Source organism: Narcine bancroftii, chromosome 8 (genome assembly GCF_036971445.1).
Source record: "Narcine bancroftii isolate sNarBan1 chromosome 8, sNarBan1.hap1, whole genome shotgun sequence".
Lineage (NCBI taxonomy): Eukaryota > Metazoa > Chordata > Chondrichthyes > Torpediniformes > Narcinidae > Narcine > Narcine bancroftii.
This window is the reverse complement of record NC_091476.1, coordinates 20810781-20829285: the sequence shown is the minus strand read 5'-3', so window position 1 is coordinate 20829285 and position 18505 is coordinate 20810781. Positions and strand designations below refer to the sequence as shown.

The following is an 18505-nucleotide window of genomic DNA, read 5'->3' as shown; positions in this document are numbered from 1 at the left end:
CAAACTTGCTCTCTCCATCAGTTCTTACATTGGTAAAGAAACCATATTTGAAATCACAGAAGTACAGATCTTCAAAGAAAAATGATAACTGGTAAGTGCCTGAAAGTTGAAAATAGAAATTTCAAATCACATAGTTGTAGAATATCCAGCTGAGACTAGAGAACATCTTATTTTACAGATAGCAAAATTGTCTCTAATAGAAATGGATGCACTCCATTCTTGAATGATATCCAGATATGTTGTCACTGATCAATTCCGCCACCCCCCCCCCCCCGCCCCCCCCCCACAAAGAGTTGGTCAGTGATGAATTATATGATTTTGCTGGTAAGAGTGAGGTGGTAATATGAACAGAAGTTAAAATGATCTCCGAGCACTGAGCAGTTGTTAAACAATATTTGTCACAGAGCCACAAAGGTGCTCAGCAGATGAGCCTTTGTCGATGGTCTTGTTTACTGCCATAAATTGGAACAACACCTTGTAATCCGTCTCAGCAGACTCCAACCAGACACCATCACTATCGACTTCTCCAATTTCTATTAACACTCTTCACTTATTGCTCTCTTCCTCTCATCCCTCCAGCTCCCCACGCACTTTCCTTGATTCACCTATCACAATGCTATCTATCTAAGCCTTCTGGCCCTTCTCCTATCACTTCTCAGTTTTCTTTTCCACTGTCCTGTAGGCCTATGTTCCTCTCCCCTCACCATTTGGCCACCTGTGCCACCCCTACCTTTTTATTCAAACGTCTGTCTGATTTTTGACACTTTTTTTCCGAGTCAGGATTCAGGCCCAAAATGTTTACTTCCTTTTTGGGGGGGTTGGGAAGAATTTTTTAAAATTGTAGCATTTTGTATGATTTATTATAATTACTGTTTTATTGAATTTATAGTTTGTATTGATGCAAATGATAATTTTTTTTGAAATCAGAGATTTAGATGTTCCATTTATGGCAGGAGAAGTTAGTGATGTATTGAGTTCATTACATAGTGGTAAATCACTGGGGGAGAATGGTTTTCCACCTGAATTTTATGAAATTTAAGGATCTTTTAATACCCCCTTTAATGGAGGTGTTGAAGCAAGCAGCATAACCCCATTTTCTACTGGAATCTTTCTCAAATGCAATTATTAATGTCATACCTAAAAGATAGAGATCAGTTAAAAACCAAATCTTATAGGCCAATATTTTTGTTAAATGCTGATTATAAAATTATTCCTAAAATTTTAGCAAATGGAGAAGCCAGATATTTAACAAATTTATTTCATGTGGATTAAACAGGGTTTGTCAAAAAGCAACAATCTGCTGAAAATGTTTCTAGATTGATTAGTTTAATTCATTTAACTCAAAAGAAGGGTGATTTAATGTGGCAGTAATTTTCAATCTTCTTCAGCATGATGCTGAACCAAGCCATGAAAGACCCCAACAATGAAGACGCTGTTTACATCCGGTACTGCACGGATGGCAGTCTCTTCAATCTGAGGCGCCTGCAAGCTCACACCAAGACATAAGAGAAACTTGTCCGTGAACTACACTTTGCAGACGATGCCGCTTTAGTTGCCCGTTCAGAGCCAGCTCTTCAGCGCTTGACGTCCTGCTTTGCGGAAACTGCCAAAATGTTTGGCCTGGAGGTCAGCCTGAAGAAAACTGAGGTCCTCCATCAGCCAGCTCCCCACCATGACTACCAGCCCCCCCACATCTCCATCGGGCACACAAAACTCAAAACGGTCAACCAGTTTACCTATCTCGGCTGCACCATTTCATCAGATGCAAGGATCGACAATGAGATAGACAACAGACTCTCCAAGGCAAATAGCGCCTTTGGAAGACTACACAAAAGAGTCTGGAAAAACAACCAACTGAAAAACCTCACAAAGATAAGCGTATACAGAGCCGTTGTCATACCCACACTCCTGTTCGGCTCCGAATCATGGGTCCTCTACCGGCACCACCTACGGCTCCTAGAACGCTTCCACCAGCGTTGTCTCCGCTCCATCCTCAACATCCATTGGAGCGCTTTCATCCCTAACGTCGAAGTACTCGAGATGGCAGAGGTCGACAGCATCGAGTCCACGCTGCTGAAGATCCAGCTGCGCTGGATGGGTCACGTCTCCAGAATGGAGGACCATCGCCTTCCCAAGATCGTGTTATATGGCGAGCTCTCCACTGGCCACCGTGACAGAGGTGCACCAAAGAAAAGGTACAAGGACTGCCTAAAGAAATCTCTTGGTGCCTGCCACATTGACCACCGCCAGTGGGCTGATAACGCCTCAAACCGTGCATCTTGGCGCCTCACAATTTGGCGGGCAGCAACCTCCTTTGAAGAAGACCGCAGAGCCCACCTCACTGACAAAAGGCAAAGGAGGAAAAACCCAACACCCAACCCCAACCAACCAATTTTCCCCTGCAACCGCTGCAACCGTGTCTGCCTGTCCCGCATCGGACTTGTCAGCCACAAACGAGCCTGCAGCTGACGTGGACTTTTTACCCCCTCCATAAATCTTCGTCCGCGAAGCCAAGCCAAAGAAGAACTTATGATGCTGAGAAGACCTTTGATAGGCTAGAATTGAATTATTTAAAGTATTAGAAAAGTTTGGTTTCAAACCCATATTTATTAATGGGGTTAAAGCTTTATATAAAATTCATCTGCTAAAGTAGTAACTAATGGACAAATTTCTTCTGCTTTTCAGTTAACTAAATTAAGTAGACAAGTATGTCCTTTATCATCAGCTTTGTTTATTTTAATAATAAAACCTTTAGCAGAGTTGGTAAGACAAGAGGATGGAATTAAGTATTTGGGGATTAAAGTTGATAATGATATAAATTTTATAAATTGAACTATTTACTTAATAAAATTAAATAGGATTTGAAAAGGTGGATAACTTGCCTATAACTTTAGTAGGTAGAGTTAATTGTATAAAAATGAATATTTTTTCCAAGAGTACAATTTTTTTTTCAGTTGATTCCTCAATTTTTTTAGGGAATTACATTTGAGAGTTAGAAAGTTTTTATGGAAAGGTAAATAGCAAGGATTTCTTTGGTAAAAATTGACTTGGAAGTTTGAATTGGGAGGTTTACAACTTCTCCATTTAAAAAAAAATATTATAAGGCAGCTCAACTGAAATTTATTCACGTAATGTTTGATGTAAATAAAATTCCAGTTTGGTCAATATAGAACTTAGTAAACGAGGAGAAAGTAATACACAGGATTTTATTTATGTGGAATTCAAAATTGTTAGTAAGAAGTAGGGATACTCCTGTTTTGAAATATTTGATTGAAATATGGAATAAAATAGATTATGAAATAGGTGGAAAAGGTTTAATTTCTCAAAAAATGCCTTTAGGTCAAAATAGACTTCTTCCATTTTCTATGGAAAATCAACTTTTGTGAACCAGGAGCAGGATGGATATTAAGAAAATAGAAAGATGGTTTTGAAACTGGCAGATTTATTATGTTTAAATGGATGAAGAATAAATTTAATGTCCCAAATAAAAACTTTTTGTTCTTGATTGATAAATTAGTTCCTAGTTTGATATTATCTGGACAGAATGAATTAGAACTATTGATTTGTAATGGTAGTGTGAATAAGTTTATTTCCGTGATGTATAAATTACTTCAAAAGGAAGCTCCTAAATTAGGAGTGCATAAATTGAGATTAAGATGGGAAGTTGATTTAAATAGACAAATAGATAAGCATGATTGGATGCAATTATATAAAGAAAATATGACAAAAAATATTAATGTTTGGTACAGATTGGTTCAATATAATTTTTTGCATCAATTATACTTAATTCCTCAAAATTTTAAAAATTGAATGCTACATTATCAGATTTATATTTTAGATGTTTTCAGGAAGTTGGATTTTTTTTTTGCATTCTACTTGAACGTGTTCCAAGGTTGAACCTTTTTGGTTACCAGTTGGAAATTTTTTGAGAAAATAATAAAGGTTAGGCTCACACAGGATCCCAAGGTTAAACTTTTTTAGTTAGAAGTTGGGTAATAAAGCGATGAGACCTAAATTGAGGTTAACCATGTATCAATTCAAATTGAATTTTTACAAGTTGCTTTAGCTGTTTCCAGGAAGTGCAAAGCCATTACTTGGAAATCAGATTAGGGATGGAGAGATGGCATGCCGAACTTTGTAGTTGTATTCCGCTTGAGAGGATAACTTATAATTTGCGTAATTAATATCAGTTATTTTGGAAAATATGGTGCCAATATTTGCAATATGTGGGTTTGAAAATTTAATGGACTCTCTGAAGACCCCCATTATTAATATTTTATGATGTATATTTTGTTTTTTTGACATTCTCCAGTCTTATCCTTTTTCTCTTTTTTGGGTATATTCTGAGGGGGGAGGATGGGATGGGGGTTATTTATGGATCCCACATGTATAATCTTAAAAGTTTTATTGAAAATGTATTCATTGATATGGTTTTAAAATTCTTAAATAAAATATTCAAAAAATATTTTTTCTTAGTTATCGTCTGAAAATAAAATAAAAGCAAATTGAGCTTGCTGTCAAAGTGATGAGTTAATATGATGGTTAACAGTCTAATTGATTGTTTGAATATTTCCTTAAGTTTTTGTTTCTTCAAGGATTATCAAGGTGAGAAATTTCAATAAAAGTCGAACAGATGAGAATTTGCATACTTTATCAGGAATATCAGAGACCAAAGAACAGATGAGTGTGGAAGTCAAATGGATGTTTTTTTTCTGGTTCCTTTTCAGTGCCAAATGATATCTGATGAGTAATTATCAATTATCAAAATTCAATATTATATTCTGACTTTAGGGTACCTGACTTCAGGTTTAGTAACTTGATTTTATTTCCCTTGATTTCTGTGTAATAGTAAGATTTTTTATACAGCCTTCAAGATTTTATAGTGAGTGACTCCTCTCTGGATGAATTGGATATAAAGGCAATTATGGATTCTGAACGTAATGCTGATTCTGGTAAGTACCTTTTTGCACTAGTAATATTTTGCCATTTAAAGAATTAGAGATATTTAGTCTCTTGTCAGATATTATTGAAAGGTTTACTAAAAAATAAAATTGGAGGGCAGTATACTTCTACTGTAATTTTTTTAATACTTATCCACTCACAGAGAAAGATACAATATAGAAACAAGCTTTTCAGTTTCCCAATTTGAACGGACAATTGGCCACCCGTTTACACAAATCTGAAAATAATCCTATTTTTAAAAAAAATTCTCTGCACATTCTCACCCACTGTTATCCCAGATTATACAAGCATCTGCAGATGAGATCATTTACACTGGGCAATTAATCCACTAACATGCAAGTCTTTGAATGTAATTACGCAGTCACAGGGAGAACATGCAAAATCCACATAGCACCCAAGAGCAGGGTGCTCGACTTGTTTAGTTACTATTTAATGTATTTTCTTTTAATTCCTTTTTTTCCTCTTTATCCATTTCTCACAATTAATTCGTCCTTCAATCAAGTATTGTTGCCTTCATTTGATTGAAGCTACTGTTTGATCTCATTTTTCTATCTTGGGAGGTTATCCGCTCTCGTGTTCACTGTACTACTGTACAATATTGACAAGAAAATAGTTTGCTTAGTCAATTGACTTCAATTAAATAATTGAGCAAGTATCTCAAATTTGATTCTGTAGAGTCTCAAAAAAACCCCTTTTGGAAGGGAATGTTGGTAGCAAAGAGGAAATGGTAGTGTTTGCAATTAGAAAAATATTGGATCTTTGTTTTTGAAAGGCTTGTTTTTAATTCATTGTGAAAAGTATTTCAACAATGTTTTATGGATTTTAAAAGTTTGAATACATTTTGCATTTTCTTTTATTAGAAATGGTCTTTTATTTAATGTATGCATTTTAATTACTCCTAGAACTGCATGAACCAGCAAGAACATTTACCAGGGCGCAAATATGTAGTACATATCCTAGAGCAAGAACAACATCAATGTCGAACAGCTCAGCTGATTTTCGCATTAAAAATACACAGAGAAGTCCAACTCCAGAAGAACGGACAAATAAATCTGAGCTGCCCATTTCTCCCACTTGGGTGAAAAAGCCTCTGAGATCAAATGGTAATTCCTTGTACTACTCCGTGCACTCCAGGAGATTGACTCAAATCTCAAATTCGTCAGATGCATCCAGTGATGAGTTTGAGTCTTTAATTGAAAGAATAAAGTGCAAAACTTCAGCTGCAACTTCCAGTAAATTGAATGAAAAGAGAATGGCTGTTACAGGTGAGCTTTGTCATTTGTTTCAATTTCTTACCAGCTGGCCACTGACCAACATCATACCAAAAAAATGGAACATGTATTGGCCGACTACATATTCTGAATTTTTACACATGAAAATAGAATCATAGAAAATGTATATTGCAGAAGGAGACCATTCAGGCTATTGTCTGCACCATTTGTAAAGGTGTACTGATCTAATCTGATTCTCGAGCTCCAGAGCTCTGTGGGTCACTTTTTAAAAAATCTTTCTATCTTTTATAAAATTTCTTTAGCTACATCAATGGCCCTTCTGCCAACATGGGCTCCTGGTACAGTGATTGTCAGGTGATTTTGAAAAGAATGAATGGGATAAGGTTTGAACTCATGAGCTGCTGCCTGAGGAATGAGCAGCCACTGAGCTAACAACAATTTAAACTACTGTATTTGATAACCATCTTAATTAGAATTTGTCTATCAACATTGAAATTAAAAAAGGCAGAAAATACAGTGGTGTGAGAACCTGTGGTGAACAGTTAATATTTCACAATTGTACATGCTGTTGTAACAATGGAAACAAACTTAGTACCAATGAAGCATGAGATCTTTGGAATCTGTTCAGCACAATACTTCACTGCTGTGGTCAAACCTGGCAGCACTGCACCTGCTTCTATTAGGAATACTCATTGGTTTTTGCTTGAGGACTGAAATATACCCTCACTCGGTTATTGCATGATACACAGCAGATTTGCAAAAGTGCTTTTATGAAATGAGTATTTTTGGCTTTACCACACTTTTAGCCAGAAAGTGCCATATCTTTTTCATCCTCTGGATGAAAAGCTCTTCTTTCATCCCTGCTGCTGTAATCCTTTCCATAACAATATTTTTCGCAAAATCCTTGACTCAATTTTTGACCTTTCTGTTAAGGACCTGTCTATATCCCCAAATCTCTTATTAAATTAATTTTTAAAAAAAATTTAGACATATAGCATGATAACAGGCCCTTTCAGCCTACGAGTCCATGCTGCTGAATTACACCCGATTGACTTACAATCCCCGGTGCGTTTTGAATGGTGGGAGGAGACGAGCCCCTGGGGAAAACCCACGCAGGTATGGGGAGTTTAGTCATAAATCTACTTTGAACTTTCTCCAGTGCAATTACATCTTTCTTGTAATGTAACAAGACTGTACTCAAATATTCAATTTGTGGTGTTGTTTGTAGTTCTTGCAAAACCTGCCTTTTCAAATATTTTGTACCTTGACAAGAAAAGGAGAGACATCTGTTTGCTTTTATACTCATTTTTAGTGACTTTTCATGTTATATTTTAAGGAGTCTGTGGACATGCACTCCCAAGAGTTCTTTTGTTTATCCACAGCAACCCCTCTTCCTTCCTGTTACATTTTTATGTAGCTTTGGTTTTTGCTTGTCTTTCTCTCTCATTGCTATTCAATGGATCCATCCATATAAAGAGCAATCGTATAACGAGCATCCATATAACGAGCAATCAATCTCTAATTTGTGTGTGTGTATTGCTTTGAGGCTATTCTGGCTAAAATATTGTTTTGAGGCAAATTGCACAAACTGAAGACCATTTTGACATGTCATATTCTTTTTAACATTCTGCGGAATAGAAGAGCTAAAAGTTTATATTAATAAATCTAGCATTAGAATTTAGTAGTGTATATTTAAGATTTTCAGACTATATTTAAGTTCATTATTGATGGCTTTGATTCTGTTTTGTATGTTCTGCCTTGTATCACCATCCTGACTTGTAGAGCTATCCAAGCATGTGAATTGTTTACTTCTGCATTAGATATAGAATTAATTTCTCATTGATCTGGAAATTATAAGGCAGAATTAGATGTCATGAGATCTGTTTGGCTGCAGTTAATTTTCAGTACAATTGGCTGCATTAATAATATGAAGTTGGGTTGTTCTTGGGTATAATTCAAGAACATGGTGTCCAACAAAGTCAAATCAAGGGGCAAGAAAGATGTCCAATTTATGCTCCTAACATAGAAACTGGAAATTGAGCCTATGTAATCTGTGTTAAACTATTTATTCTGCCTCATCCCATCAACCTGAACCACAGACCTCCGTATCCCTCCCTGTCTCCCTTGTAAACATGAGACAGACTTTTCAAAGTTGATTGGGTAGGGAGTGCCTATTATCTGAATTCATTGCCTAGGTTGATGCCAGGTGATCTTGATTTCTCAGTTTGAAAGAGGCAGAAATGCCATGCCAGGTCATTTTGGAGAGTTTTTAAGTGTTGACCTCATGGGATTGATCTCAGTTGGGATCTGTTTTAGGCTTGGGGCTGGTTTGTTTAAAAATGCTGAGTAAACAGTTTTATATTCTAAATACTGCAAAAGATCCAAATTGTATGGGTAGAAGTTGTTTATTTTGTTTGTATAATTCATGTTCATTGTGCTTTTGTTTAGAACCAGTGAAACAAAAAACAAGAAGTAGAATTCGGGGAATTAAACACAAACCTGAAGACAAAAGTGTTGTACCGGTCTTTGTCCAGACAACTAATCCAAAAAAAAGTGTTCCATCTGACTCCAGTTCAGTGAGCCACATACCAGACTTTAAACCTTCAAGTCTTTCTAAGCCACAATCCCAGTGTGGAGTTCGGCGACTGTAAGTATCAAGATAAACACGTTTTGGTCTGATCAGTTATCTTCTTCCTTTCAGTTTGTAATGCAAATAAAAGCTCTCGTGACTGGAGGGAGAACAAACGCTTTTATTAGTTTATAACTATGGGTAGGGTTTCACAGTAGTCTTCTGGTTCTGGGTTTAGGCAGGAAACCAGGGTTATATGTGAGCAAATGGGGACAGAGCCGGGAGGCAAGGCCAGCCATCAGCACAACACACTCCCAGTTGATCCCAGTTCACTGTATTCACCCCTTCCTGTAGAATTTAGGGTCTGTAAATGAAGACAGAACATGGATTCATTTAAAAAAAGGTTGAAAAATAGTGTTGAACGTGCATAGAACGCGAATGATATGGATTGTGCAACAATACAATCTAAAGACGTATCATCCTTCCAATCATTCCCGTTCTACGCATGTTCAACACTATTTTTCAACTTTTTTTTTAATGAAACTTTCAGTAGAGCCTGTGTTGATTAGGCATTTAGTGGAATGTCTGTTTACCATCACAGTCACTATGGAGCTGGTGAGGTCTGTCCTTTGGAGACTCCATCCTCCTCACTCGAGTGACCCCCACCATCCTAGATTGCCCTAGGATGGGTAAGATGGCTTCAACCTTGTGGCGGAAAGATGGCTGCCCTCCTTCCTGTTCTGACGATGATAGCCCACTTGGACTGTTCAGAGCCTTTCCCTGCCCCTACATTACAGTGCCTGAGGCGCCCCCGCAAAGACGTTCTCCCAAAGAAACTGCAATTCTGGGGAGTGTGGTGTAGTGGGCTGGATATGACGGGCTGAATTGCCATAACGAACAGCCAGCGCGACAGAGCACGGGGCTTTCCCCCAACCGTGCAGAAGTTCCAGGCTGCAAGAGCGTGTTGCCAGGGGAACGGCCAGGCCTCACAACAGCTTTATGACATCACTCCCATGAGCCTGTCACCTCCCCTAAAAAGGAACACACGTGGTTTGAATAAGCGGTAGTTACTGATTTACTTGCTTGGTGTTGACTACATTTATTTCAGCCGCTCTGCCTTTAGCAGTGCTACACATACAAGGAAGAAAAAAATTAGTGAGAAGTTAAAGGGCTGGGAAGTTTTTAAAAGTGTACAGAAGAAAACAAAGGAAACGGAGAGGCTGCAGAGATGATTGGATTAGGAGAATGGTCAAAGAAGTTGAAATGAAATACACTGTTGGAAAGTGTACAGTCATGCACTTTGGTAGAAGGAATAAAAAGGCAGACTATTATTTGGATGGGGAGAAAATTCAAAATTCAGAGGTGCAAAGGAACTTGGGAGTCCTTGTGTAGGATACCTTGAAGGTTAACCCCTAGGTTGAGTTGGTGGTGATGAAGGCAAATGCAATGTTGGCATTTGTATCTAGAGGAATATGGTATGTGATGTTGAGGCTTTCTAAGGTACTGGTGAGACCTCATTTGGAGTACGGGGTACAGTTTTGGGTTCACTATTTAAGAAAGATGTGATGCATTGGAGGGTTCAGAAAAGATTCACAAGAATGATTCTTGGAATGAAAGGATTAGCATTGGAGGAAAGTTTGACAACTCTTGAACTGTACTCCTTGGAGTTTGGAAAAATGAGTGGGGACCTCCTAGATGCATTTTGAATGTTGAAAGGCCTGGACAGAGTAACTGTGGCAAAAGTTGTTCCCCGTGGTAGGAGAATCAAGGACAGTGGTTTTCAAACATTTTATTTCTACTCGCATACCACCTGAATTAATTCCTATGCCATTAGTGCTCTCTAATTTGTAAGGGATTACTGAAAGTGGTATGTGAGTGTAAAGAAAAAGTTTGAAAACCACTGTTTAATCGTACCTAATTGACTTGTTATGTGCACGCTTTCATAATTCCAAAGGAAATGGGCCAATGACAATTTTTCTCAAGAAAATATTTCAGTAACCATTGGGTCTAGAACAGTGGTTCTCAGCCTTTTTTCCCCCCCCCCCCCATTCACATACCACTTTAAATAATCCCTTACTAATCACAGAAGGTTTACTTAAAGCGGTATGTGAGTGGATAGAAACATTTGAAAACCACTGGTCTCGGACAAGATGGCATAATTTCAGGATTAAAAGGCGCCCATTTAAAACAGACATTCGGAGGAATTTCTGTAGCCAGAGAGTGGTAAATCTCTGGAATTTGCTACCTCAGACAGCTTTGGAGGCCAGGTTGTTGGATGTATTTGAGGCAGAAATTGATAGGTCTGAATAGTCAGTGTATCTAAGGTTAATGGGCTGAGTGGAAGAATGGATTAGTTCATGATGGAATTGTGGAGCGGACTTGATGGGCCGAATAGCCTAGTTCTACTCCTCCAACTTGTGGTGTTAAAGAACATCTTTGGTAGAACTCTTGGCACTGACTTATTCTACCTGATTAAATTCCTGAAAATATCTCTTCTTATCAGCTGCACAACACCTGGATGTTTCCTTCAGGATTTGCTTCTGAGTTCATCAAAATATGTAAAAAAATTCAAGGAGAATCGGGAGGAATTGACACAAGAGCTCTATGATTTGTATAATAAGACTGTCTTTCAACAGAAGGTACAAACCTTGTTAATCAATATTGACTGGCCATATACTGTAATATTGTGGAACCAAAAATGATTGCTTTCTGTCATACAACTTGCAGCTTCCAAAGAAATTGGAAATCACGTGGAATAAAAAAATGCGGAAAACGGCTGGATATTGCGTTACTGGGCAGAAGCGGGATGATGCTTTGCAACGCTATGCTAGAATTGAATTATCAGAGAAAGTGTGTGATTCAGCTGGTGAGAATAAAATACAAATATGTCCTTTTTTTTGTGTTTGGTTAACATTGTATTCTGCTGCACAGAAAACCTATATAATGGAATCCCCATTATCTAGCGTCTACGGGGATCACAAATGTTGGATGTGCAAATTTTTAGATTGACTAAGACTCGCTCTTCCACTGCTCAACTAATGCACCTGCATTAAGAGTACACCATTTAAAAGACAAAAAAAAGTGCAAAATAAATTTTAAAAAAACTTTATTTAAAATAAAACCACTTAGCAAACCGCATACAATATTTCAAACTTAATCCAAATACTGTGGTATTTTATAGAAAAGATGAGAGTAAAGAAATACAAAAGAAAGAAAAAACTCCTATTGATCCTTCCCAATCCCCTACAAACTAAAAATAAAAGGACAAGAAAACCACAACAGGTGTACTTTACTTTCCAATATCTTTAAATATATAAATATTTATAGAAACCTATAAGAGAAAGGGAATGTTCGAGATTCATTAAAATTTTAATACCAACAGTTTGTAAATTTGGACTTCATATTTTCCAAAATGTATAATTATCTTTTAAATTATAGTAATTTTCTCAAGTGTAATACCACACTGAACTTCTGCATGCCATCCATCTATTCCCAAATCAATATTAGACTTCCAAGTTATAGCAATACATTTTCTAGCTATTGCCAAAGTAATTTGAACAAATTTTACTTGATACATGTTCAATTCTAATTTAGGTTGCCAATAAAAAGCAAAAATAAAAACTGAAATCTAAAAAGCACAGAAAGGCAGTAGAAAGGGATTGGTCAAATTATGGAACTGTGAATAGAATAGTTTATGGATTCATAAATTAAGACTTCTTGAAGAAAAGCAATTCTTCAGAATAAAGTTCACTTTCTAGATGACACTGAGTTTTTCTTCCCCAATTTCCATTGAATTTGCATTCAATGTCAATAAAATCACAGTAGAAACTCCATTATCCAACTAATTAATGTTTCCCAGTAAAAATAACATTGGATCCTGTGGGAATTTAACTCTAGTTATTCATTCTAATAAATTACCCATTTAAAACTAAAAAGATTTAATTGTGGAACACTGCCAAGTCGTCATTGCTCGAGTTGGTTGCAGGGGCTTCAGAACTTGATAGGCTGCTCTTCTTCAGTTTTCTTAGTATCTTTACTTAGAATTTTCTTATCTCTTCCTGCTTTCCTTTCACTGGCTGCCATATCCAACAGCTTCTAGGTAGGTTCTGAAGGATTTTAATATATCTTAAATTTAAAATCAATTTTTAATTCAGGCTTTATATTTTAAACCCCCAGTAGAGTTGTAAGTCCACCTCCTTCCCTGATGCCATTTCGCTCCAACCCCCAAATGTAAAGTATTTTGAAATAAAATCAATATTATAGTCTTTAATTATGTAAAGTTTACTTTAATCAGGTAATTCATGTCACTTGCAAAATTTGAATTCTAACCCTGGTCGCTGGCGCTGTAACACTGTTGCACTAGCGACTACACTAAACTCGCTTCCGTCATAATTAACCTCCTGTTTCCCCCAAGTTCACTGAAAAAGCCTTTCTAATATACTTAATAATATACCAAAAAAGATATAGACTCTAACCAGGCAGAGTTAGGGGACACTTTGGGAGAGTTGCCCCAGCGGCAAGCAGCATCAGCCAGCTCTTCATTCCTGAGTGCTGCCCTTTCATTCCAATGCAACTTTATTGAAACAGCTGCTGCTCCTGGCACATGACTGGGGCACTCTGCTATTTAAATCTTTGCTCCCATCTTCACTAAATGGTTGTGTGTTGCTTCAAAGAATATTTACTTTTACATGAGCACCTTCCTCGAGCTGACAACCCGACTCACCTCCACACAAGTGACAGCGAAAAGAATGCACACACATTGAGGGGCATTGCTAGTTCAGTGAAGCAAACCTGCATGTGTCCAATGAAGTCTCAGTGCTTCCCTGTGTGGTCCATCTCCTCTCTCCCCCCCACCCCCACCCCACCCAAGTCTTATTTGTTTGAAGTTCATTTATTTATTTATTCATCATTTTGTAACATTTTTGCCAGTTTGAATTTCCAGTTGGATAATGGAGTTTCTACTGTGATTTTATTGACATTGAATGCAAATTCAATGGAAATTGGGGAAGAAAAACTCAGTGTCATCTAGAAAGTGAACTTTATTCTGAAGAATTGCTTTTCTTCAAGAAGTCTTAATTTATGAATCTATAAACTACTCTATTCACAGTTCCATAATTTGACCAATCCCTTTCTACTGCCTTTCTGTGCTTTTTAGATTTCAGTTTTTATTTTTGCTTTTTATTGGCAGCATCTGTGAAACGAATGCATGTGTGTAACTAATATATTTGTACTGTATTAAATTTGATTTTCCCCACTCCCCCTTTATCGGTTGATTCCTTTTACTGTTTGCTTTGATGGACCTTGGTAGCAATTTTACTTACTTTTTCAAAAATATGTTAATTAACAAAAATAACTGGAATCCAACCTGCACTGTTAAAATGAGGTTAAACAAGAAAATCTGCTGATGCTGGGGTTGAGTGAAATACGCAAAAGTGCTGGAGAAACTCAGCGGATCGAGCTTGAGTGCAGTGGGGATAATGGGGAGCAGATAGAGACTCTCACAGAACTCCCTTCAAAGACATGAGGGGAACTTCTTCAGGGTAGACAACCCTCGAAGTGCCTTTGCAATGGAGTGGCCAAGTAGAGTTGAGAAATCTCTCAAGCTGCACTGTCTCCCCTCTGTGATCTCTGCTGATATCAAGCTCTATGGTCTCTCACTGCTTTCTGTCTATTATTCCCACTACTATCAAGCTCTATGAACTCTAGCATCTGCAGATTTTCTTTTTTATTTGGCTGCTCCAGTGCAGTCCGTTCAAGGGATGTCTACCTTGAAGTTGTGCAGTCTTCGAAGAGTTCTGTAAGAGTTTTTCCTCACTGCTCCTCTATTATCACTGCTGTTCTATGGTGTGACCTGTCCAGTTACTCCAGCCCTTCTTGTAATGCACAGGTATAATTAAGCACCTTTTTGCACTGGGAGATTGTTGCTATTAAAAACCCTTCATTTGGCATTTTATTGCCTTTTAATTTTTTTTTTATCTACCCTGCTTTTGTTTTAGCTGACTGCAAGAAATATTGAGCAGAGATTAATGCTTTGCCACAAGGAAGAAGAAAATATTTGAGGCAAATTGATACCATGCCTGCTGCTTCATATTTTCAGATGGTTACAAATGGGTCATTCTAAGTTATTGGTAGGATCAGTTCCTTTGAGAACGGGGAAGAGCTGGCGGTGTGAATTAGAGTTCTGCTTGTTGCTTCTCCCCACATCCTTCTATCATTTTTAAACAATAAATTTTGCAGAAATATTTTTAGGAGTAAGCTTGTCAGGCTACATTTACCTTTACTAAATTATCCTGGGTGAAGGTCAAAGGAAAACATTGGTCATTGTTCCATATTGCAACCAGTTAGCCTGTGGTGCGCAAATTTTCACTGTTAGGCCTTAAAGGATATTCGTGTGTATAAATAAATTTTAAAAAAAAAACCCCAACCAACCACTTTTCCCTTGCAACCACTGCAACCGTGTCTGCCTGTCCTGCATCGGACTTGTCAGCCACAAACGAGCCTGCAGCTGACGTGGACATTACCCCTCCATAAATCTTCGTCCGCGAAGCCAAGCCAAAGAAAGAAAGATAGATAATAAGAAATTTCGTTGCTGGATCATTTTTTCACTTGCCTGAATGCTTTCAAACTTTCAATTGTAATTAAACATTCGAATTGGAAATAACTTGAAGCAATATATTTTAATTCACCAGAAAAATTAATTTTGCTTTGCAGAACGTCTGAGGGATACACTAATTCATGAACTGTGCCATGCTGCTACCTGGCTTATTAATAATGTTCGTGATGGGCATGGACCAATATGGAAATTTTATGCACAGAAGTCAATATTGATCCATCCTGAGTTACCGATAGTAAAACGGTGTCATACTTATGAAATAAATTACAAATACAACTACCAGTGTAGCAGGTGTAAAACTATGTGAGTATGAAAAAAAAATTGTTTCCTTTAAATATTTTAATAGTCGCTAAATTTCAAAGATTAGTACCTGATATCCAAATGATCATTGATAAATACTAGATTGAACACTTTTGTTGTGAAAAAAGTGTCAGGTTCGGTGTGTTCAAAGAGAGACTAGTCTGGACATAAGGGTTTGCAATCAAGCATAACTTTATTAACACAACTACTAAAAGAGCATGGGAACATTTTGCACAATTTATAAGGGAACATGGGAGCATATGTGCACAATTTATAAGAACGTAGGGAAAAAATCCTAACCGAAATAAAATGCGCTCAATTAATAATGTGGGAAAATTTGTAATGGGAAATAAATGTGAGAACGTTAATCAATACACATTTATTAATTCATGTAGGCGATGTAGACATGCACACACCTCCCGGACCCCTGAATAAGAAGAGGTGGATCTGGTACCACTGTACCCACAGGAGTATATGCATGCTCTCAGAACCTTGATCAGTTAAGAGCAGTGGCTCTACTGCCAGTATTGATCTATAGCAATGAGCTATAGTAATATCACTGCTCAGCTTCAGTGCAGTGTGCACCTCACCTGCGGCCCTTCCGAGCGACCTCTGCAGTAGCGGCCTGGCATGGAGAGGTGTCCGGGGCTATCACTATAAGGCAGAGAAAGCGAGTGTCCTCTGTGCTGTTGCGAAATACAGGGCTTGAGCCAGTAAGGATGTGAGATGAGTTGAATCAGCCAATGGCAAGGTGTGCACTGACCAGTGGTCTGAGTCTAATCTTAACTGACACTCCACCTGGAAACCATAACTTTGTCTATCATTTTGTAACTTGGAGTGAAACAAAAAGTACACCTCGTCATGAGAGATGATGTGACTTCAGAATGAGTTTCAGACAAGGAGAGCACGCTTCCTCTCCACACAACAAACACATAGCACAGTTCCAGATTTCAGTTAATTTCTTGCTCATTAAAAGATCTTGTTTGAGACTGATTTTCAAAATATTTTGTGACCTGGATTGCTGCTTTAATAATTTTACCCAGTCCTGCAATCATCTTGTGGAAACTTTTATTATTGTTACAACTGTTGTGCCACCATTTGTAGTTGAACCTTAAACTGTTGAAACTCCAGATTCTGGAGTTTGCTCATTTTGCCTACTCTTTAAAACCTTTTGCCTATCTGGGCTCTTGGTCATTTCTCTAATATCTTGTGTATTATGTGGGATAATTTGCTATGTATATTTTGGCTGCGACAGTTCTGGGAACTAAATTTTGAGTTAAATGTAGGATCCCCCCCCCAATCTTAGTGTTTTGATGCACATGAGAAGCATTGGCAACCATTAGAGATGTTTATCATCCAAGGATAAGTTAGCATCCAGAGGGAAGAAGGAAAATGGCAATAACAATACTTGTGCTATGCACACACATTTACAATCTGCTTGAGGTTTTAACCATCATGGAAACCATTTTTAAATCAATTTGATTCATTTCATGTGATGTCTAGAAAGAGCACTGCATTATGCTAAAGGACTAGATAGTAACATGTTTTAAGATCTAATCCAGACCAAGCCATGCCTCAAGCCAATCTATTCTAGAACAGTTGGAACATTGGGTATCTACCTGACGATGCTGAGTGGGACAAACCCAATAAGCCGCCTTTCAATTTACAAAGTGATCAGAAATGTATTTGAGGAGGAGTGATAGGATGAACTGGTGGCCCAGTTTCTAATCCTTTGAGCCAAGATTTTGTTGAAGGGCAAATCAGCAAGAGAGACAGAATAGCTTCCTTCTGTCAATCTGTACATTTGTAACTAAGTTTCAGTGGTGATCTTGTGAGATGCATTAAAGGTGATATATTGGAACTACTAAATGTTGCAGTTGTGCTATCCAGACTCTTGTGTGTGGCAATAGTGTCAACTGAAGCATCAGCCAAAATTTAAATTTGCCTAAGTATTTCATGTGTGAAAAGATAATGCATTATTATCTAAGAGGTTGCAAATACATCTGAACATTTCAATCAATTTCAAATGTCTACATTTCCCAGCTTTTTATGATGGAGGTAAACTCATTGAAGCAAGATGGTCAGGTGTGGGATGCTGCTTGGGGTAAATCTGTGTGCTGGACTGAAATTAACATCCACCAATTATTAGCCATTTTTAATTAACCATTTCTTATTGATTATGAATCTGGCCAGTGGAGTTTTAATATCTTCCTCTGCAATCCCTATCCCTTTTATCTTATTAGTTGAACCCTTAATTCTACGCTGGTTAAATGTACAAATGCAGTCTCTCTTACTTGAATGCTCTGGTTCAGATGTAGCTGAGTGAAGTATCTGATAAGCAGACATCTTTTGATAGAATTATTCACCATAATTTTTCATCACTTTGCATTTTCTAGTATAATCTCACCTGTAAGCTATCATAAATATGGTTAGTCAGAATCCTACAATATGTAAACAGGCCACTTGGCCCTCCACATGCATGCCAACCACTGAACAGCCATTTGTAGTAAACCCATCTAACACCATTTGGGCTGTTGTCTTTTTATGCCCAAATGATTCATATGCTTGTTTAGGTAATACCATCAGTGACTCTGCTTCCTCCATTCTCCCAGGCAGTGTGTTCCAAGTACTTGCCAATTTCTAGATGAAAAAGATTTCCCTCAGATAACCTCTAAATTGCTTGCCACTTACCTTAAAACTATGTCTCTAGTTTTAACAATTAGTATGGGGGAAAAGTTTCCTGCAGTCTACTCTAGCTAAAACCCTCATAACTTTGTACACCTTGATCTGAAGCTCTTCTGCTTCAAGGAAAGCAGATCTGGTTTCTCC

General features: G+C 37.6%; 1 protein-coding gene across 1 annotated transcript in view; it reads left to right on the top strand.

The window, feature by feature from the left end:
• Positions 1-18505, top strand: part of gcna (germ cell nuclear acidic peptidase) — a 33056-nt gene that overhangs the window by 11724 nt on the left and 2827 nt on the right. The window contains exons 6-12 of the mRNA XM_069893093.1: positions 22-91; positions 4867-4952; positions 5865-6227; positions 8643-8841; positions 11267-11402; positions 11491-11629; positions 15475-15679. Coding sequence (XP_069749194.1) covers positions 22-91; positions 4867-4952; positions 5865-6227; positions 8643-8841; positions 11267-11402; positions 11491-11629; positions 15475-15679 — 1198 coding nt within the window. The remainder of the gene's footprint in view (positions 1-21; positions 92-4866; positions 4953-5864; positions 6228-8642; positions 8842-11266; positions 11403-11490; positions 11630-15474; positions 15680-18505) is intronic.